Genomic DNA, 23,371 nt, shown 5'->3' on the forward strand with positions numbered 1-23,371 from the left:
GTGGTCGACATTATTCCGGAGCCTTCGAAGTACTATCCCTCCCTTTTCCCTTCCCTTACGGCGCGGTTCGGGTGCCTACCGAGATATGTTGGACAGTACGGCTGCGTTTTTATGGAGGCAAAACGCTAGGCCGCCCGTGTGCTGTGCGATGTCAGTGCACGTTTAAGATCCCCAGGTCGTCGAAATTATTCCGGAGCCCTCCGCTACGGCACCTCTTTCTTCCTTTCTATTTTCACTCCCCTTCTTTCACTAGCACGAAACATCTCCTGGCTACTGGTACCCACAATACCGTGATCGAATTAATAGAGCCTCAACGCACCAACCAGTTAGTCCGCCTGAGTCGCACGGAAACAGGACAATGCCTACTGCGGCAGCTCCGTCTCTATCCACCCATTCCCACCCCAACAAGTCCTACACCTTACATGATTCCTCTGCGCAAGCAGGATCACATATATCAGAAGCCCCTACCGCGCAATATGAGCGCTAGCCTCCATCAGGGTAGGCGGCAGGCTCGAGCGAGCTATTGCACCAAAACATACAGCAACCACTCCGATATCCTTTATGTCGACGGGGCAGAAAATTCTGAAGTAGGATTCTTCACGGCAGTCGCAGCCTATGAAGAAGGCACTGTGGGGGCCGCCGCCACAGAAGAGCGCTTTTTTCGGTATAGTATTGTTAGCGGTGTAGTACACCGCGGCGACGGAGAAAGTGTGTGTGGCACACGCGTTTCGTGTTTGCCTCATATGCCTCCAGGACTGCAAAAAACTACGTCTTCCACGGGAATCTTCCCCGGCCGCTCGGCTACTGATCCGGAGATCGCGGCGGCCTCGTTTCGATGGAGGCGAAGGCGCCCGTGTGTTGTGCGATGTCAGTGCACGTTAAAGATCCCCAGGTGGGCGAAATTATTCCGGAGCCCTCCACTACGGCACCTCTGTCTTCCTTTCTTCTCTTAGTCCCTCCTTTACCCCTTCTCTTACCGCGCGGTTCAGGTGACCGCCGATATGCGAGACAAATACTGCGCCATTTCCTTCCCCCCCCCCCCCCCAAAAAAAAAAAAAAAACGAAGGCTCTAAAGTTGTCCAACGCATGTCGGAGCAAAAGGAACTCAACGCCAAGGGGGCTCACTAAATTTCAGGCGCTATAATTAGCCGCGATATTCTGACATTGGCAATTAGGGCTAAAATTTGTTTAATTTTGGTGTATATTTCAATTTTTTTAGCAACTTTAAATAAACCGGTTGAGAGGCATCATCATCAGTAATTTAGTTAGCTATCATCATCATCGCAAACAGTTTAGCAGCGCTTGCAACGATGAATAGGAAAACTAGGTTCGCTGTTGGTAGGGCTTTTTCCTGCCACCAAACATGAGAGGTGTCACTATATTGATGGGTGACCCGTGGCTCTGAATCTGGAGCCACCAGCGCATCATTTGCTAGATGGGCAAGTGAGATGTCTTGTAGGTTCTTGATTTATCACGTGTCTTCATGCGGGAGGAAGACAATTAATAATGCTGTAAGCTCTGAAGTTTTTTGATGTGGTTTGACATCATCAACGTTACTGCCATGTCTCGGCCAGTGCTGAACTTCCAGAAAAAGGACGTTCGCCGTCAGAATTTCGTGATCTTTATTGCTGGCCCATTAATGCAGCACTTCAGACGTTGATGCCTGCGCCGAGCATGTGTTCATCCTTTAACTGATTATTCGTCATTTGTGTAGACAGTTAGTATCTCCTTGTCATATTCACTACACTGCTCGCGAAGGCAGCCTGCATGTTGAGCTTACAGAAAGTGCTGTCTTATTGTAGCTCCAGAACAAATGGGTGAAGCGGAGAAGCCGTTCGCCTGCGACGTTTCGGGCTGTGGAATCGTAAGTGATCGCTGACATCCATCATAAAAATGCTCGTGGCTTGCAAGAGTGGGAGTGACATGGTTCCTTTGATCTGCTTTTATTTGTCAGAAATTTGTCTGTGAAGACAAGTTGACGAGCCACAAAAGACGGCACAAAATGATGCTGTCATTAAACTTCACAAACACTGGTGCAGGCCCGAGAAACTGCATTGGTATGTGTGCACAGCTTCTGTTGAATACTTATTTTCAGCTGCATATGGTAAATGAGCTACTAGGAGGAGTTCCTTGCTTACACAATACGGAGTTTTGTTTCCTTGCAGAGCAAACTCCTACACCAACAAGATTCATGGACATACTTGAAGAAGCAGGCCTCTTCCAAGAGCTTCAAACTGAATTCGTCACCCCTGAGGCTGTTCATGTCAATCCATTTGAGGCAGACTTCCGCAGGGCATCTCACGGGGAGATTGTCTCAAAGGTATATTGCGACTCTAATGCAGTAGGCGACTAGAGGTCACGAAGATTTTGAAACGGTGAAAGGTGTCGCACTGCACCCTACTTCTAATTGCAAAGATTCAACACTGATGTCTGCCCAAGCACAGCTTGTACAGCTTTTGCAGGTTGTTTGAAGTGCTGCATGCAAAAGATTCATGATAGCTGAGAACTTTAGCTGAACTGCATCTTTGTACAATGTGCAGGTGCGATAGAAATGCGAACAGCCCGGTGCCTATGTGCTCTACTGTTCACATTTCTTTTTATCGCAACAGTACTAGCGAGCAGACGAGCAAGAAATGACGTTTTTATACATACTCTAACTGCTTCCGCAGGCATTCTCATCAATTTACTACAAGGTCAGGCCACAATGGAAGTTAAGTCACATTTTAACCTTACCATGAGCATTACTTTGTGAAATGTGCATGTGTGTAGCCGCAGAGGCCTTAATAGCATAAAGCTCCACTTTGAATCACTTTCTCACATACATTCCATGAATTCATAGCTGCTGTATGGCTGGAATTATGTAAGAACGATATGCATTTCTGTTCTGCATAAACTCAACACTGTCAGTTCCTTTGACCCTGTCCCTGTTAGCTGCTAAATGCTGAAAAAAGAAGTTAAGTGTTTGGCATAGCTTCCGGCTTTTTGTTTAACTGCTTTCATCTTTTTGTAAGACAACGGGGGTCGAATTACATTAAGTTCAGGTCACAAAGCTATCACAAACGGATCAGTTAGCCCTGCTCCTATTGGTCGATGTGTCCCGTCGCTCTGTGCCGACAAATAGGAGCGGGGCTTTTTGAACATTTTGTGACTCTTTTGAGATTGTGATCATTCTGTAATTTGGCCCCAACAATGCAAAAGTAAACACGTTCGCTCTTTAAGTACCATGCAATCATCATCATCAGCCTGAGTATGCCCATGAAGGGCAAATGCCTCTCCCATGTCTCTCCAATTAACCCTGTCCTTGCTATTCTGGCGCATCCATGAAACATATCGAGCGCCCCTCTGTTCAACACAAAGGGCAGCAAGAGCAGTGGCATGCCTTTCAGAGAGTTTTATTTGAAGTTAAGAGCTTGCCTGATGGTATAGCATAACAATAAACCGATGAACCGACCACTGGGGGTCACCAAAATAGAATATGCCTGTTTGGGATAAAAAAAAAAATCACGATTGTGTGTGACAACCCCCCGCCCTTTCCTTTTAAAGCCTGTCCCATCTGAATAATAAAACAGTTCAAAGTTTAGCGCTCGTTCTGTTCGTCGTCTCTCTCTCCCTGTCCCAAGTCGTTTTGTCAAATTTAGCGCTACCCACTGCAAAAAAGGCATAGCAAAACGTCCTCTCGGTTGGTGTCACTGCCACTGTTGCAGGAGCCAAGCAATGTCCCAAGCACAAGTGAACCGCTCAACACGCCATGCATTCTACCAGTCACGGCAGATCCTATTGCACAGCGGGGTCAACTCACCCCAGCTTCAGCCATGGTCTCTGAGTTTGGGCCTGCCCTTCCTTCCACCACTAAAGCAGAGCGGACGTCTCGTGAAAGTGCTTTGGTGTTCGCTGACAAGCCAGCTGTCCAGGCTGGTGCCGCCAGTGTGAATGAAAGCAGTCCGCTCAAGACAGCAACGGTGATCACAGCTGCTTCTGAAGGAAAGGACTCATTGGCAGGTGCACTAATCAGTGACAAAGCTTCTGCTCCTCAAGGAAGTGTTGCATCAACGCCGCAGACTACTGCAAATGGGTTGGTTGTCCTGGCTCATAAGTGTGCATGAACTTCACTTCAGAATGTGTTCGTGAAATGTTAAGCGCAGACACACATGGCAAAAGCACTATTATGTATAGCACCCGTATTCTTTCTTCTTCAATTGTCTCGTGATCAATGTGAGATTTATTTATTCTCATGCCTCATCAGCTGCCCAGTCATTCTGCTTATGTTTTTTGGAGAACCACTAAAGAAGCTCAAGTTGAGCATGCCCTAGTATCTTCACTAGCGATTTATGGTTCATGGACCATTATTCGTGGCATAAACACTCATTATGAACACTCAACATAGTGCTGCTTTCAGAGTAAATGTTCTTTCATTTGTTCGAATAAACTCCTAAATACACACAAGCACATAGTTCGATAGCGTGTTTTTTTTCACTGAATAAATACTGGAGTTTTTGGTGGAAAAAGCACTTCAACAAGTTTTTATGCAGATAGAACACCTTTCCAGATAAATTTTTTCTTTATCATTGCACTGGCCATTTGTTCTAAAGTAGATCCTGAAGTACTAATGAGTTCATCTTAGAATTGTGCGATGGGGCTGTTAAATTCAAAAACTTTTTCATACTTAACGAGGGGAAGGCATACTACAACATAACTGACATTTTAAAAATTGATTTTGTTTTTGTTCATTGTCATTTTTACTTTTTGCTAACTTGAAATTTTTTTTCTTTCTGCACGATGCAAGGAAGTGAAGTTCTGTTGTGCTATTATGTCGCAGGCTAGTTTTAGACAGAATCCATGTTTGGTTTTTTTGTTCAATCCACACATTGCACATGCTGGAACGGCTCAGTGGCATCGACCTTTCGCTGCTAAGTGCAAGATTGGGGGTTCAGTACTTGGCCACAGGATTAACATACACTGAGAAAACCTCAGGTGGACAAAATCAATTCAGCGCCGTTCACTGTAGCGTGAATTGTTGCTCGAGTTTAGCTTCGCCATGCACAAACTTATAAATCATTTTTTAAATCCTCTTATTGACCTGTTTTCAGAGTGGTTACCACTGAAACGATTCTAGCAGCAGCTAGCCCCATCGCTCAAGTTCTTCCAGGGGTCTCCACAACTAATGTGGCCTCCGTTTTAGCTGCTCCTGTCATAACACCATCTACTGCTCCTGTGGTGCCAGCCGTCGGCCCTCTGTCTGGCCCCAAGGCGACCACAATTATCACCCCTTCAAACGTTATTCAGGTCAGCCCACCGTATTTTTTAAAGCATGCATTTGCTCACTTTTTCTGTTGATCTTAACGTGACTCTGAGGACACATTGAAGTTGATCTGTATCGATTGATTACCGCATTCTGATAGTGAGTCTAATTTCATTGAAAATGAAGCTGTTATCAGCTACTAAAGGTAAAAATATTGAATACATGTGGCGCCACTAGTGGCGATTTTCGCAAGAAGACTGCAGTGATGTCACTAAAGTTTTTTGCATACTGATTTCTAATGCTGGGATGCACCATCATTCACTTTCAGATGGTGATCACATTTCTCTTTGGTCTTGATGTCGCAAGTTCGAATTGTAAAGTGGGACAACTTTTCAAATTTTCTAAAATTCTGGAATTTTTTTTCCGCTGTTCAATTATTGAATCTACTTTCGTAGCAGTAGATGCTTCTCTTGCTGCCAAATGTGCATAGGTGGAAAGAGCCATATAATCGATGTTTACTTACAGAAAAAATTGGGTGGAATTGTTAGGCTCCCCTTAATCTGTGTTGCCTAACCGGAATATGTGCAGATTTGACTTGACATACAAAGTGATGCACTGCTAAGTTATGTTGGTTTTTCTGCATTCATTACTAATGTGTTTGGCGCACCTGAGGAATGATACAGCACAAAGTAACATATGTATTCACATGTACTAGTCTTTACAATCTTCTGTTGTATTGCGCTGTTTCATTTTATTTCCCTTGTTTCCTGTCTGCATCGTATCTGCCTACAACTTGTCTAATATATTTGCGCTTCCGTGTGATATGCACTGAATTCAAGCTGGTGTGAGAGGCAGATTTAGGAGAGGAAGCAAGTGCAGTAAGGCAAGTGCAGCCAGCTCCACCTGCACTTTGGCCCTCGATTGGACGTAGTGCTGCACGAGTTCTTTTGCACTGCTGCGGTAGCCTCCTCGTGAGATTTCTCATGCAAGTAGTGCAAGGTGCTTGACGTTCTCCGTAGCAGACAAGTAGTAGACGGCTCCATGGACATGCTTGTTTTAGTGTACAGCTTTGAAACGGTTGCATTTCCCGTGCTAGACCACCTTGTTGCCCACATGTAGCACGATGGAGCGTTTGTAAAAGAGACAGAAGGTGCTGTTATTTTTCAGTACTTGGGCGGTCATAACGCTCGTGGTGACTTGCTGCAAATTGTTCCTTTTTGCCGTGGCGGCCTCCACATTAGCATTCAGCATGCATGTGGTAGTATCAGCTGAAGAAGGGCGTTCTGGCGGGCTAGTTGGTTCATAATGAAGAGAATGAGTACAAACTGCGCGAACAAAACGGGACGTAAGGCACACAAAACTACAGACAAAGCACAGACTTCCAACTGATTTTATTTGAGAAAACACATGGTTTATAAGGCCCGCGAACATAACAAGAAAAACACTATCGCCTTAGGGCTCGATGATAGAAAACATCAGTAGAATTTTACAGGACAATCAGAGCTGGTGTAAAACACGAACATGCCCTTCTAAAAACTCAATATCTTGTCTCGAGCTCTTGGCTCTTGTCATCAGCTGCACCTCCGTTTACAGCAGCCCACATCTTTGCCTGTTAGTCAGCTGACAGTCAGTCTCTGATGGGCTTCACCACTACTATCTTCCATAAGCGAACACAAGTCGTGGAGTTCAAATACTATGTCAAAGGTAAAAGTTAGCAGTCTGAATAATGTCTTGAAATCGAAGTTCAAGTATTTCATTGCTACCCCTCCAAGAGTACCCGGTGACTCTCTGATGATCGACTCGTGCAACTTTGCACGTGTAACAAAAAGGGCAAAGTCTAATTCTTCATATTGACACGGTGCATTCCTTGTCTTTGCTCTGCGCTGATCTCGTGCGTGCGTCCCCTCGAGGTGAAGTAGCTGAAGCGGACTCTGGGCAGCTGGCGGGTCATCCATTTGCCTTACCAAGCTGTCTGCCACTCTGTGGTCTTGCTGCCTCTCTGGTCTTTGTCTAGAAGTGTTCATTTACCTGTGATATCTTGTGAAGGTGTCAGGTGAATAAATGCTGCTTAAAAAAAATAAATAAATGCTTACTGACCCGCGATAATAGCGCTGTGAGGATCGACAGGTCACTTGGTGCTTCCAAGAGATGCTCCACTTCAAACACAACTGCACAGTGTTCAATGCAACCAGCGCAATTCAGCCCACATGTCAAACCGTGCGTAAAGCGCATGGCTGCAGCATTTTATTCTCAATTTAGCCCCTGTTGATGCACTTTTGTTCTCAATTTAGCCCCTGTGCTGTGTCAGGCTATACTTTCTGTGCAAGAACTGGCACCGCACTGGCTGTTATCTTTTGTGAAATGTGAAATAGGGCTGAAAGCTCAGCCAAATGAAGGAGGCCTTATTTTAAATAAAACATGCTCATTTGTAGTGATTGAAGAACAGTGGACAGAACAGACCAACATTCATATGAAATGTGAGCACATGTGGTCAAAAGATACCAATTGCAACTCGCCAGAACACAATTAGAAGCCAATTGGAGCCAGTCAGTTCCATTGTGTTTTGTGCAGTTCCTGTTGGGCTTTTCTGACTGGGCAAACTAACCAGTCACTTTAATCAGAAGGTTCCCTGTTTCTGTCTCTGAAAATGATGCAATAACATGCATGTTTTTCACCTGTCAATGTAGAACTGTGTGCAGTACATTTACCCATAATATGAATATCATTCATCTAGCCTCAGTCAAGCTTTGCTGGTTTTACCTGCAGATTGGGGATAGTGTCCAGCTACTGATTGTAGCCAACTCGGCTGCCGCTGTTGGTACTACAGCGCAATTGCCTCCTGCAGCTGCTGCTACCGCAACTGTTCCACTTCTTCAGCAGAGCACTGAGGTGGTGAGTGACGCATGTGCACATTTTGTGGGTCTGGAGTGATAGGGGTCTAATTATTAGGCTTTCGAGCTTGCCTTCTGCTACCTGTATGCATTATGTATGCTCATCCACTGCAATGGCTCAGTGGGTTTGGCATTCAGCTCTGGTCTCAAGGTTGCGGGTTCGATCCCAGCCACGGCGGCCATATTGTGTTTTGAGCAAAATACAAAAACGTGTGTGCTGTGCGATGTCACCACAAGTTAATGAACCCCAGGTGGTCTAAATTTATCCAAAGCCCCACACTACAGCGTCCCTCATAGGCCGTGTGTCACTATAGGACGTTGAAGTACAGATAAGCATTTGAAGTTTGTCAGGGTTCTGTCTGTGCATTGGGGATACCAACCGGTTCTGTGCTTGAATGCCTCTGTCTGCTCATCGATTTTCTGTTATCAAACGTGCATCTGCTTCTATGAGCAGCAAGTGTATATTCTCAGAATTGCTGAGCTCCTAACATTTCTCTCATTTTAGACCATCCGTGTACTTAAAATGCTTCATTTTTTAATGCACAGAAATGAATAAATTGTTCCATGCTTTCTATCTAAAGTTCTTTGCGTGCCACCTTTATGCAGCAAATAATATTTGCAACATTTTTGAGGAGCCTGTGCCGCTGTCCTCGTGTATGGTGAGAGCGCAGGAATGCGAAACCAGAGGATGGTTATGGTGAAAGGAGCAGGGAGGTTATGGTGGGAGTGGAGGAATGTGGCACGCTTCGTCAGTGGCAGCTGCTGCAGAACCTGTTGCCCAAAAGCTGGCGAAGTGGAAGTGGCACCACATGCTTGGAGTGGCTGCCTGGAGAGCAGTGCTTGCCAAAGGAGTGGTCTAAAACTGTACATGTCTTCATGTCGTTCTCAAATTCTTTACCGCAATATGTCGTGCAATGAAAATGCTCAACAGCTGTCTCCGAATTTCTCGTTACACAGTGGTAACCATCTAGCTAGTTTTTTTTTTTTCTAGTTCCATTTTCTTGATGTCCACTTGAGCTTTTGTTTTGGTTTATATTTCCCTCCTCACTCTTCTGCTAGAGGACAGAACATAGGGCACTGTTAGGCTTGCGGTGAAAAGTTTTTTTTTTTTTAAGCATTGTACTGAAACTGAAAACAAATCCTAAGGCAATGGTTAGTTGCAGTTCAACTTAAGTAAGGCTATGCAGGAGGAATGCAGTGAACACAGTGATGGCCAATAAATCTTTCTGAATTGTTATGGATAGCCGTGAAGTAATACCCACTGCAGCATTGCATAATACTGGGCTGAAATTTATTCATTGTAACTGTTGTTTTGCTGTGTATGTATGCAGTCCCTACAGCGGGTAAACATATGCACGCATACCAGCTCATCTGACTTCCGAGTGACCGTGTTTCCTATCAAAGAATTTGCTTTGCTGTTGAAAAATAGCAACATTTCTAGGCTTGATGCAAGGCACGGAAATTCAAACTGCTGCATGCAGCAAGGGCAGAATGACGGTACACACATTGTTAAGGTGACTGTGCAATGTGAAATAGCTGCTTAGTCCTTCCTTTGGAAAAAAAGGGACATATAGCATGTGTCATTTTCTCGAAAGTTTAACTTGGTGATAACAAGTTGTTTACCTGTTTAATGTCCAGGCACTAAAAATGTTGGAAAAAAACCCCAAGCCTCCAGCTTTTCACCACTGCTAGCTCACGCATTGCAGAAATGCTAAAAAGTGGTAGTTTCATTGAAAGAAAATTTTATTGTTACTTTATTGTAAAAACTAGCTGGGTAGGCTAACTTTTTAAATGTGAAGCTGACATGGGAGAATGTAGCTTTTGCAGTGAGTAAGCGTACAACATGCGTTCTGCATCTCTGGGAGCTGGTACATTGAGAAGGAGTTAGGAAACGCAGTTGTTTATATGTAATACTGCGACGATTTGGTATTATTTTGCTGGTAAATGTGAAAACCAATGACATTTGGGTAGTTTGTATTTTACATTTTTGCAAGACATTATATAAATGCCTTGCACATCACGTAAAACACAGACTGTGTAGGTTTATATGTGGCTAAATGTAGAAAGGAATGTCTTTTCTTAGATTGGCTATTTCACGAAATTATCCTAGGTGCAACAGTGTTCAGTGGGCAAAAAATAGCTTCCTCTTTTCAAGCGCGTTCATTTTGCATTAGTTTATTCATGCATTCTAGTCACATTACGTCATTATTAGGTGCACTGCAGTAACAAATTTGTTTCCTTTATTCCTTTGTGGGCCTTCAGATTTGAGGTGAAGAATTCCGTTTCTTTTCTTGTCACACAAAAAACTCCTTACAGAAGTTGAAAGATGCACTGACTGTCAAAGGACTCAGCAGCAATGGTGAGAAGCAAGCATCCAAGCGTACAGTGCCCGCAGCACAGATTTCTGGGACTGTAATTGCACCATCAGATGCAAATCTAAGTGATGGGTAAGTGCCCAAAGGACCTTCTGTTATGTGCAAGGCTTCAGAGCAGAGCTTCAGTGCTGATGCCGTACTGTTGCCTGCGGGCAATAAAATAAGCTGTAAACAAGGTCCGAGCTCCAAGATGGTTTGTGACAGCAGTGGTGCCTAGCAAGAAAATCAATGAAAGAGATGCAGTAACAGAAATGCATAGATATGATATTCTTACTGCACAAGTATTTCTGACAGTAAAACAAGGAGCACATTTCAGCTGTTCTGAAGTTAGTGGTGCCAAACGACAGTAGTTTCCATTTGCTGCTCCTAGCTGGAGGTTCTATGTGCTCCGTGAAGTGGACACAGGGAAGAGACAGGTTTCAAAGCTGAGCTTCGAAGCAGCTACTGCTAATGACCTATGGGCATGCTTGGATCCAGCCTTGAATGTATATAATGGAGATATCATCTCACTTATTATTCAGTCTGAAGCCATACCAAGCTTTGTGCATTTCACCTAATAGCGAGTCGGATGCCATGCTAGACTGTAAAATTTTAAGTAGGGACCAAATTTCTGGTTACATGTTTTTTTCTTTGGAATGACGTGTAAAACATTAATAAATAAATCGCCCCGTGAAATATACTTATGCCTGGTAGGTAATTACTATTAAAATATAATTATAATTAAGCAGCAATTATACTGAAGCCTTTGTATGTCTCCAGGGGCCTCAACTCCCCATGTATGTTGCAGTTGCGTTTCATCTGCTGAAACTAAAACTGAGACAACACAGGAAAGGAAATTTCAGTAACAAATTAATCACCAGGGGCAGGCAAATTCCATGTGCGATCCATGGGGGTGTGCGTGCGAATATTGAAATTTTTTTATATGAATAGAATACGAATATGGAGAAAAAATTCATTTGAATATCGAATCAGTTATCGAATATCTGTTCTGTATGAGAAAATTTTTCAGAAAACGAATAGGCAAATGTAATTGTTCTTAATTTTTCCAAATAGTGTCAGTGTTTTCAGCAGAAATAAACAAAACAGACTGGCTCAGCACCATGCTTTGTGCGCAGAAATGTGTACTCCTTGATTAGGCGGCTGAACAGTATGCAACCTGTATTGTGGTCATGCAGAATGAGTAACGTAATGAAATCCATAAATTGGCATATGACGTGGCAACTAATAAGTATCATGGTGAATAGTAAAAACTAATTAATTTGGACTTCAGGGAATTATCGGAAGGGTGCAGTTATAAAATCCCTCCCCCACCTCCACCCACCGAAATAAAAAGAAAAACTGCTGAAAATGCAAAAATGCAGTGAAGCCTTGCGAGGAGATGCCATCTTACAAATAGCGAAAGGCCCGTGACGAGCGTGCAATTTTGGCGTGTTGGAAGAACAAGGCGGACTTAATTGAGGAGCATGCACACTGGCATCGGAACGGGCAGACTGCTTGTAGAAAGCAAAAAAAAAAAAGTCAGCAACGTGCGGAAGGAGCACACAGCTGGGTTCTGACGGCTGGTGAATTCGCAGCTGATAGCCGCCATCGCAGGCGAAGCTCATAGCGGAAACTATGCAACCAGGCTACTTGTTGGCCTAGCGAGAGGGGCCTTCCCTTTGTCATCACGCCTACCGTTATGCGCATGTAAGAGGTGCACGGATTATGATGTACCATGAAACAAACAGGATTTTTACACGATCGCTTTCCCTTCCAGTGGCACCGCAACTCGGGCCACCTTTCGGAAGCTCCATGCTAAATTCCACAAGTAGGCTTTCTCACATACCACAGTTGACCAAAACGAGATGGTAGAGTTCACGCTAGAAGAGTTGTGAACACGATATGACGAGTGTGTGTGGGCATCAAGAATGCAACACCTTATGGCAGGGTCAAACAAAAAGTCGCACGCTTTCGCGCTGTGATTGTTCAAAGCGGGTGGTCAGCCATCTTGTTCTCTTCATGTGTGAATTGTGGCAAAGCCCACTTGCAGAATTTTGCAAGAGATCAAAGCCTAGTAGCACCCAAATGTGATTGGTCCATGCGATAAACGATGAAGAAGAAAGCAGAGGGAATGCTTTCTTACTCTTTAACTCAATCTGCAGATAATTTTCTCAGATATATTGTGGTTTTGCAACAACCAGATTTATGAAAGTCTGCATGGCATTCAGTTGCTTTCAAATATTCGGAAATTCTTGCATATGAATTCCTCGAATCGAATATGAACCAAGTAGCAAACATGTTCAATTCATATTTGAAATTTCGAATGATTCATATCCCGCGAATGTTTACTAATATCTTGTGTATCATTCCAAAGGAAGAATGTGCAACCAATATGGGGTGTCCTTACTTCTTTAGGCTCTTTGTACTGTTTAGGTGACGTGGTTCAAACACTCCCTGCAGCAAAGAATATTTTGGCTGTGTTGCCGCTCCAAAAAATTCCTGGCAGATATCGCATCTGTTGTTTAAAAGTTTACCTAGATCAATCTTAGTTTTGTCTGAGGTTGCAGTGAAGAATTTCAGAGATCACTGTGCACCTTAGTCAGAAAGCTGAAGTGAATTTTTGTTCAAGCTGTATACAAGCTGTCTTCAGAGTGAATTCTTTTATGCTGCCTGAAAACATGATGCCTAAAAAAAATGCTGCAGAAAACAAACTTGATTTTGGATACTGTTCCTAGATGGTCTAACGCTCGTAAGAATTTATTTCGACATACAATGTTCTGCTTGGCCCAGGAAATATGTATTTAAGCAGCCAAACTTGGGGATGATGCTGAAACATTTTTTTTGTTTCGTGCACATCGGGAGCCGTAATGTTGGTCAGCAGAAATAAAAGGGATACAGTAGAAGGATATGTAAAAAAAACACGCAAGAAGTTAAAGGTAAGGGGATAGTGAAGAGAGATACCAGTATTTGAATCTGGCAACACTGTCAAAATCTGGTTATGTGCAGACCTCTTTGTGTAAAGTTTTACAGTTTTACTGCGATAGCAATACCAGTGGTACTTGGCGAAAATGCTGGCGTCGTCGGCATGAAGCTTCGGCTATTGAAGCCTCCATTTTCCAGAATTGCCACCCACCCGCCTTCGTTTATATGAAATTTTGCTGCGTACGTGCAGCCTCACTTTAGAGTAAAAGCGTTGAAGTAATTGTCGAGGCTAAATCTAATTTTGCAACTTTCTAGCATCAGGTTTCATGATCGTACTGTCAGTTTATTGTATTGAACAGTCAAATGTTTGTGACATATTAGTTTCTACATTGAGTGCTGTTTAACTGAATGCTGTTTAACTACACATTTTTTTAATCCTTTTTGCATTCATTTTTTAAGAGGATCTGACTGAAAATGCAACAGGCATGTTTTGGAATTCATTTTTATTCTTGTACATGTTTCCGATTTTTGCCAATTAGATTTAGGTGCTTGCTTTTGTTTTCCTTTGCTATTTCTCACATTTAACTTTCACAGTGCAGCTAGTTTTCTTTCTGTCGTTTTGCACTGATATGGAATTCACTACAAGTTTATCTCTCCACTGCTATACATGCTGAGTACATACTTTTTTGTACTTGCAGCAACAGAAACCGACGTGCTGATGCCTTTGATGATGAAAGGAAAAAGAAGAATAGAGAAAACAACAGGTGAAGTTATTGTCGTATGTTAAGAAATGTCTTTTTCTTCTGTCTCATTTCATTAGTACTGAGTACAAGCAATGCTTGGGTATGTAATGCATTCGTTCTTCGAATATAATGAGCCAACATGCTTTGCTTATTTATTGCATATTATTATTTTTGCAAGGAGCTCAATGTGAAACTTGGAGATTTACTTTCAGGGCATTGAAATATGTGAAAGCACACGGAGCTTGGAAATAAAGACAAAGCTAGTCTGCTATGGCACAGTTCGAGGCAGAGTTGCTGTTCTGCATGACGTTTTGCAGTGCCACACATAATCCACATTTTGCATCATATTTAAAGCACAGTGTTATAACATATCATGCACACATGTCAGAAATACAAGCCATGCACGTTGCTCCAATTTGGTCAGCCTGTCTTCTATGTGTTTAGTCCGTATGCTCCTCTGACTTGTGTTGTGCAGGAAGACAGGCCTCAGTCTGTCTTCCCCTATTTTCCCTATATCCTTTTCCTATTTACGGCCAGTGGCTAGCGTTCTCATAGTTATTTTTCCTCTCTAGGTATGCTGCACAGAGGAGCAGGGCCAAAAAAAAAAGGATGAGCGAAGCGATCAGGAAGGAGCTTGAAGATTACAAGAAGCTATGTGCCGAACTGACTGCACGGAACCAAGACCTCCTGGTTTTGATCCATCTTACCTTTGTCGCTTCAGTTCGCTCCACTCTGCCCGCTTTATTGCAAACCTACAATCTTTATTGCACTCAAAACAGCGCTCAAGAACTTTGATCAAAGCTGCTGCTTTCTTATATGTTCCCCTGCCTTTAGCTGTGCGATTTGCAGTATGCTGGAAGATACAGGGACAAGCCTAACGCAGCATGTTCAGCACTCTGGATGCATAGCTAATAATGTATCATTGTTTATTTGCTTATTCAGGATATCCCTAAATGCCCTCTTTCGAGGGTATTACCTAAAAGTGTTGGGGGGTGTACATTGTATTAGGAACCTCAAGAACTAGCAAAAGATACTCTTAACAGGCTAGTTTTGACAAGGGAATATAATTTAAATACCTGAGCCTGTAAGTACATGAGCACACGAGAGAGAGAGAACATTATAATAAAAGTCCTAGGTAGGCAGTAAAGTAAGGCATTACAACAAATGACAAATATAATGGAATACATGTTTTAGGCACAAAAAGAACAAGAGTTGCAATTGTACAATTGCATGAAGCAAAGAAGTAACAAGAAAAGGTGTCTAAATGCCAACGTCACTGCATATTACATAACGAAATTTCAATGCGTTAGGTTCAATGGCTATGTGTGCTTTGAAGTTCCACTTGATGATATAGTGCGTGGTATGAATGACCCCACAAATACAGATGAATGATATGCAACGTGCCTAACTTTGAGTTGATGGTCATGACACGGAAGGAAGGCTGACGATGACTAGAAAAAATTGTGGTGAAGTGGTGGATGATGATGCCTTGCGTCCTGTCCTGATCGTGCTCTCCCAGTCACTATGTACTTATGCAGTTCACGGAAACAGTAAATCACTTACATGTAGTTTCCATAGGAGCAAGGCCTGGCAGGTCCCTTTAACAGAACAGGGTCAACACATGAATGTGCTTATCACATAGGATGGAAGTAGCTAGTGGTTATATTTTTGCAAACAGATTGAATGGGGTTGCCTCAATTTTTGTAATTTGTTTCTTCGGCTTCTTCATTTCACACTTTGCCCTAATGGAATCACTTGCCAGCAGTAAAACGAGGGCTGAGTGCTGAACATTCATGCTTCTACTTGACAGGTGCTTGAGATGAAGTCACAAAAACTGAATTGACATATTTCACTTCGTAAAACTCGCAAACTATGGCTATATATATTAGGGGTGTGTGGATAGTACTTTTTCGAAACCGAATTGAATATCAATCATCAGCAGCAGCAGTAGCTTGACTACGCCTACTGCAGGGCAAATGCCTCGAAGGCCTCTCTTATATATCTCCAATTAACCCTGCCCTGTGCCAGCTGTGGCCCCCTTATCCTGGCAAACTTATTTTCATCTGCCCACACCTAACTTTCTGCTACCCCCTGCTACGCTTACCTTCTCTTGGAATCCAGTAGATTACCCTTGAGGACCATCAGTTAACTTGTCTTCGCATTACATGACCTGCCCAAGCCCATTTCTTCCTTTGGTTTTGACTAGGATGTCATTACCCTGTGTTTGTTCCCTTACTTACTCTGCCCTCCGGAATACTTGAATACGAATATTTTGGCTTAATTACTGAGTCAGATATGAATAGTATATTTTAGTACTGAATTGAATATGGATCGAATAGTGAATGAACCTAGTCGAAAACAACGTGAATATTTATGTGATTATTTGCTACTTGTGCATGTTTATGTACACCAAATATTCATGCGAAACAGTGAAGCTCTATAGGCGGCGCTTTAAGTCACAGAGTTGAAGTTGCATTTGTCAGAATTACCTGGCCCACTATTAGTTTGTCATATAACATTGAGGTGAACAGTTAGGAAAAGGTTCATTGTACTTTCAGTACTTAGTCAAAAATCTGTAACCTAAAATTGAAATTTTAATAGCTGGAAAAATGAATATGCACTGCTTATGTTTTTGTGTGGTGTAATGCAAAAAATGCATGTGTGAAATTTTTCAATGTTGTCTACAATGTAGATGATTTTTTGAAGATACCTGCTTGTCTCAAATTACATTGCTAATGCAAAGAATATGTTGCAGAAATTTGTAAGAAGACCCTGATAGGAGGAGCATTTTCTTTTTTTGTTCCATATCGGACAGAGATCCAAGCCTCTTAAATGTTACACCACAGTCCACAGTTAAACACAGTTGCTGGTGTACCGTATTTACACGATTTTAAGTCGACTCGAGTGTAAGCCGACCCCCCATTTCACATTTTTGAAAAAAAAACAAAAAAACTTGAAGGTTGTTAACACTTGGCCTTTAATAATAGAACACGATAGCACTATCCTGCGCCCTCTGCTTATCACCAGCCGCTATTGGCTGCCACGTGCGGGAGCACACGTGGGCACATTCCAGAAGGAAAATGTATTAGTCACTGGTCTACTCGTCCACACTTGCGCCATCGCCCTCACTAGCGTTGCCGTCGTGATAGCGGCTGCGATCCCACAGCTCGTCGTCCTAACTTCGTCGTGCAGCGAAATCCCGCACTTCGCAAACAGCCACATCACGACATTGCGTGCAACAGCTGAAAATTTTGCCTCGCTGCAGCTGCCATGCCTATATCATCATCATCATCATCAGCCTTACTTCACCCACTGCAGGGCAAAGGCCTCTCCCGTGCCTCTCCAATTAGCCCTATCCTTTGCCAGCTGCATCCACCCTTTGCCTGCAAACTTCTTAATCTCATCCGCCTACCTAACCTTCTGCCGCCCCCTGCTACGCTTACTTTCTCTTGGAACCCACTCCGTTACCCTTAAAGACCAGCAGTTATCTTGCCTTTGCATTACATGCCCTGCCCAAGCCCATTTCTTTCTCTTGATTTCGACTAGGATGTCATTAACCCGTGTTTGTTCCCTCACTCACTCTGCCCGCTTCCGATCTCTTAACGTTACACCTATCATTTTTCTTTCCATGGCTCGCTGCGTTGTCCTTAACTTAAGCTGAACTCTTTTCGTTAGCCTCCACGTTTCTGCCCCGTAGTTGAGTACCGGTAAGATTATGCTGTTGTACACTTTGCAGCGATGCAGCGATGGCGTAGAGGTAGAACATCCGCCTCGCGTGCAAGAGGACCGGGGTTCAAATCCTGGTGCTGCGCAATTCTCCACCGGGTTTAAGAAAAAAAAAATCTGCGTGTCGATGGAATTGCATAACCAGGCCTGGAGTGCGGCCTTATCTCGGTGACCAGAACCGACAACGCACTCTCTCACCAGAGCAGGATTTGGCCACCCTGGTGTAGTACTTGGCCACAACCTTCTATGATCAAACCAATTAACCATGCCTATATCACCCGTTGCGAACGTCGAACTTGCGGCCCGGCGCTGTTCGTTTCTTCGGCGTGAAGAATGACAGCCATCTTGAATGTAGCTGTGAACGAGCTCCGGTTGCTTACCGGACCTGGAGCACGAATGACGAAGCACGGCATTAAAAACTTGGGAAACGCAGCCAGCAGCAGTCAACGTGTCAAAGCCAAAGAGAAACTACGCTTGAGCGGCGTCAGCTCTTCCGTCGGCCATCAACACTCCCCGGCGCCGCTGCGTTTCCGAGTGGGGGTGCCACCGCGGTTGGAACAGCGGCCCTTCCATCAACTATTGATGCTCCCTTGAACGCCAAGTGCGCGGTTGAAAGTAAACAAAAAAAACTTGGACGACGCCTATTAAGAGTAGAACGCGAATGGTTATTAAGCCGTCGCCACTTATCAGTAGACACAATCTGCGGCCAGGTGTGCGGAGTGGGCTGGTGTCGGTTTGCTGCTTATCGTCAGCCACCATCGGCCCCCTCACGCAGGGTGGGGATGCCAGGTCTGCGCATTGACATAGCAGCTGCTCAAGGCCAGCACCAAGAGCGGTGCGAGGGAGCCGCGCAGCAAAAATGCTACCACAATGTAGCATGCCTGATATCTCGTTTGTCTAGCCTTTATTTATAGCGTGATCCTTTGGTTTCGATTTTAAGTCTACCATCCCCCTACCCCACTTCGCATTTTCAAATTTTGAAAAATAGGTCGACTTACAATCGTGTAAATACGATATGTGATGAGCTCAGCTTCTTTAGAAGACGCAGCAGCCTGTTTCTAAGGCTAGTACTTGCTACAGTATTCCAAAAAGGAAAATGATGGTAGATGCTAATATACTGAATACATCTCCAACTTGTTTACCTGTACTTAAGCATGGTCATTAGTGTCTAAACTGTAGCTCTTGTTGTTTTTTATGAAAGAGAAATGTGCATAGTACACATTGCTATGTTAATCCATATGTGGTCCTCTGGGCTCTTCAATTTTGCATTTATTTTTACAAGCATTACAAAGGCACAAGACAACAGAAAAATTATGAGGACACTTAAATAATCTTAAGAGTGAGATGTGATAGCATTAGAATCAATGTTGCTGCTACATGTTTCTGTGTTTGTGTCAGTTCTTTCACCACATAAACAGTGGGGTCATTCTCATCTCAGCTTTACTGGCACACACAATCATGCTGAGTATATCTCTATCCACTTCCTTTTCACACATCTCTCCTGTGTCATCGTCCATGTAGATGGCCCAGATGCCGTCAACACCTTCCATTCAATTGGTTCCTACCTGCTACTAGCGTCGCCTTTTCCTGGTTGCACAAGAAAGGACGATACCTGTGCCGTGGTCATGCGACCTTGTGACATCATCTCCCTTTTGACCAATGAGTGACTTTCGTGACTAATGGACATAAAATCGTAGGGTGTGAACTCTAATGCTATTACATTAAAAAAAAGGACAGATGCCATTTTTTGTGGTGATGTTGTTCTCTGGTTCAGTGCTGTTGTGCTGCTTGTGAGACTAGCACAAGCAGGAAGAGGAAACTGCATAATCTTCATACTAGTTAAATAAAATGCAAACTATTTACGGTTTTCCATAGTTTGTTGGAGTGTTTAATATGCTAGCTGATGTGTTGAAATGTGGGAAACATCAGCTATCAAATACAAGAGCAGTAATTGATGTCTAAATCTTATGAAGCTATTCATCAATAGTAGGCCTGTTTTAATGGGAGTTGGACATAAATAAACATGTAAACATTAGGAACCCTGTACTTCTGCCCTAGTATTGGCCAAAAGGTTTCTGAAATGATGCTGTCAGATCTGTGAATGCCTTATGTGCATGCTTAATTGACATTTAAGCCCTGTATTATTCATTTTCAGAACCAAAGGTCCATGTCCAGAGAAGCGGAGTTGCATTATAAGGATGAGATATTTAATCTCAAGAAACAGCTAGCTCTTCATAGCAACTGCTCAGTCACATTGGAAATGCGGAAGAAAGGTACAAAGCTGTAGCCATTTTTTTTTTTTATAGCACATCTTTGTGCCAGCTACGGATATATTCCAGAACAGTCATTATCATCGCAGAGGTCCCTTTCAGAGTGCTCTCACGAACTCGAGCAGTGGAACCTGGCATGTGAGGAAATGTTTGTGATTAGGTACACTGCAGTTTTCTAATATCAAGTTCTAGAGCTTACTGGTGAGAATCAAAAAGTGAAATACCTCCACCAAATGTGTTTCAAAACCAACATCAGCTTTTCTGGTGACCACAAATGCCCTTACATTGGCTAAAGTGATGAGTAAAATGCTGCTTTTTTGCAGTGTTAAGTTGCTGCCAAAAGTGACTTCTTGTAGAAAAGGATGACCTGGATGAAAAATTTACTTGATGTAACAGCCTAAGTTGTAGCCTCGTGTGAAAAGCTATAAGCCTTTGGAAAACGTGTTTTTTGCTTTTGTGAATTTACTTGATGTAACAGCCTAAGTTGTAGCCTCGTGTGAAAAGCTATAAGCCTTTGGAAAACGTGTTTTTTGCTTTTGTGTTAATTTGTGTAGCTGTTTACTCATTTACATCTTAACGCTGTGTATTGAGCATCTTAGCATGTGCCAAATGTATTGATTCTCACAAATACGTTAATCAACAAGTTCTGATGGCCTTCATAGCAGGCAGCGCATGGGCTATCATCAGGAACTGGCGAATGTGCTACATGTTTAAGTATTTCTTGTCTCTTATAGAGAAAGATGGCCTCAAGAACCAGCGAAAGCCGACAACTGAGATTGTGCCACAGGTCCCCACTGCCATCGCATTTCCAAGTGCATTAGCTCTGCCAGCTCATTTGTCACTTGTTGTTGCTACAAAGGACTCTCTACCACGATCAATATTGAAGTGAACACCAACGGACTGCTCAGTGCTTCCATATCCCATCTATTTTACCATTGTTATATGATCAGCCCCATGGCTTGTCATTGTTTGTTTTAGGCATGATATGCTTTAAACTTGTGTTTTCTCCTTTGAATAGACCTCTCCCTAATGTAATCTGACATCACTTGTGAAAAAGTGGCGTAGCTGGATATCAAGGTTGTCCACTTTTACTTCTAAACCAATTTCGCACGTCTCATCAAGAGTTCCCCTGCCGCCTTTCTTCTCTCAACTGGAGACGCCTTGGTGCAAGTTGCAGCCTTTCTTCTCCCGGTTAGAGCCTCCTCAATAACACTGCATGTTTTGCCCATCAGACCAGAATTGCTTGCGCTGATGACGTAGGCCGAGAAACATCTACTTTTGTAAACTGTCACAGAAATTGAATTCAGAAATGGATGTTTATGAGCCTTGCACGTGTATGTAGTCCTTTCAGATGCCACTGCTCATTTTAAATGAAAAATGCCTTTTGCCTCCTGAATAGCCAACAAAGCCAATTGGTTAGTTTTGCAGTGCAAAACACCGGCTGTTAATTCCTGTAGTAAGGCACAAAAATTTGCACAAAGCATCATAATTGTTGGAAATGGTAACATCAAAGCATCAGGATTTGTCAGACCAGTGCCTGAGGGGTTGTGGGGTCACATATTTCTTTCCAAAGATTTACAGTGCTCTAGGAACCCTGGATAAAGGATATTATTAAAGGTGATGGAATCTACATGACTATATGTTGAAGGATATGCTGCTAGGCTCACGGCTTTGACAAATATTATCTACTGCATTTTCTCGTTAACAGTAAAAAAGCATTCCAGGTGCCACATGAGTGCTAAATTTGTTTAAAATAGAGAAATCACTGTTAGCTGTGTACTCTTCAAAAAAGCTGAAAGTTCCCTGTGTACACTTTTTGTTGCATCTAAAAGGGATAAGAACAACTTGCCACCTCAACTGAAGGTACTATCTGTGCTTATCTTTGCACATATCTTTCAGTAAAAATATCAGTTTGTGTTTGTGATTCGAGGCAAGTTTAGGGAACTGAGTCATTAGCAATTAACTGGAAAGGCCACTCTAGAATAGGATAAGATATGCGCTAGTTTCCATGAAGTGCCTTCAGCTTTGTACACTAGTAAACCATAGCTTTTCTTTATTTAAGGTGCCTTCTCGGGTAAGAATTGAGTTTGATCGGGATCCCTTTGGGGTGCAAAAATTAGGGTCAAGTCAAGTTTAACCCGAAAATGAAGGGCCCTAAGTATAAAACACTGGCTGCATGTATCGCTGAAGTGCATATAAGCAACGAGATAGACAATTTTTTTTTTTTGCTCATATCATTTTGCTTTTTTTTAGAGCGAACACAAAGCTACTTCGCTGAGTTTTTTCCCACTCATTTCACTGCTGCATCACGTCTCTTTTTACACATCCTTGTTTGCATGTATACAGGCAGTTTACAGTAGCATTGTTTCATAATAAGCTGCAATAGGGCAGCATTATCTGCATCTACCTCTACTTCATCAGTTCTCTATTACATGTTGCATCTCATTTTGCTATGCTTGCTTCACAGCTGGCCAAGGGCTCATCTCTCAGGGTGCCTCATAGTTGCATAGCGGTAGGCATTGCTTTTCAGACTTTGCCTGGATTGAAACACTGCACACAGTAAAAACTACTCAGAAACCGTTGCAAAAGGTGCCATGTATGACATGCCATGCGAAGTTATCAAAAGTTAGAAGGGCATTTTACTGTATATTATGTGGCACTGACTGTTTTAGATTTCGAGCTTATTTATGCAGTTGTTAAACATGCTTCGATTCTAGCTTGTATATAGTTTTGATGTGCATCGATGTTTGATTAAGAAACCTGCTGGCGCGCTTTTTTCAGTGCCTTGCAAATAAAATTATTTTACAACTTTTATTGATGAAGGCTTCAATTCTTTTTTGAGACGGACGGACAGACAAACGGACGGACTTTTATTGGCCGAGCAAGGAGGATTGCTCTGCCAGTGACACTGCCTCGTGATCCAGTCAGATTTAATGTCCTCTAAAGAACAAAAAGAACCACGATTGGTAGATTGCTATGATGAAAAAGCAGTCCTTTTGCGCAAACTGTTTCTCAAACTTGCTTCCTCTCTGGAAAGGATATTGTATGTCAGTCGTTCTGTATCGTCATTGCATTGCCCTTCTGAGAGCGACTAAACCAACCTGCCCACATCACATCTTCCTGCGGAAATTTCTACCGTAGAAATTTCAAAATTTTCGAGAAATTCAGGGACGTTGTCGACTATTGTAAGCAGGAGGTCGCGCAATGTCATGTCCAAGTAGTTACT

At 42.9% G+C, this 23,371-nt stretch overlaps 1 protein-coding gene across 3 annotated transcripts; it reads left to right on the forward strand.

Moving 5' to 3' along the window:
• Positions 1 to 1,340: 1,340 nt before the first annotated feature.
• On the forward strand, positions 1,341 to 22,959 carry LOC144093560 (uncharacterized). 3 transcript variants are annotated; one of them, XM_077627094.1, is made up of 12 exons: positions 1,341 to 1,717; positions 1,803 to 1,864; positions 1,955 to 2,057; positions 2,166 to 2,320; positions 3,705 to 4,072; positions 5,088 to 5,283; positions 8,006 to 8,131; positions 10,447 to 10,577; positions 14,105 to 14,170; positions 14,722 to 14,839; positions 20,031 to 20,148; positions 20,880 to 22,959. In XM_077627094.1, the coding sequence occupies exons 2-12, from the start codon at positions 1,814 to 1,816 to the stop codon at positions 21,032 to 21,034; spliced, it is 1,587 nt and encodes a 528-aa protein (XP_077483220.1). In that variant the 5' UTR covers positions 1,341 to 1,717; positions 1,803 to 1,813; the 3' UTR covers positions 21,035 to 22,959. The 3 variants fall into 3 exon arrangements, with proteins under 3 accessions (XP_077483220.1, XP_077483217.1, XP_077483219.1); XM_077627091.1 differs by having other exon boundaries at positions 1,355 to 1,439; XM_077627093.1 differs by having other exon boundaries at positions 1,379 to 1,439; positions 8,006 to 8,128.
• The last annotated feature ends 412 nt before the right edge of the window (positions 22,960 to 23,371 follow it).

Source organism: Amblyomma americanum, chromosome 6 (assembly GCF_052857255.1).
Source record: "Amblyomma americanum isolate KBUSLIRL-KWMA chromosome 6, ASM5285725v1, whole genome shotgun sequence".
NCBI lineage: Eukaryota > Metazoa > Arthropoda > Arachnida > Ixodida > Ixodidae > Amblyomma > Amblyomma americanum.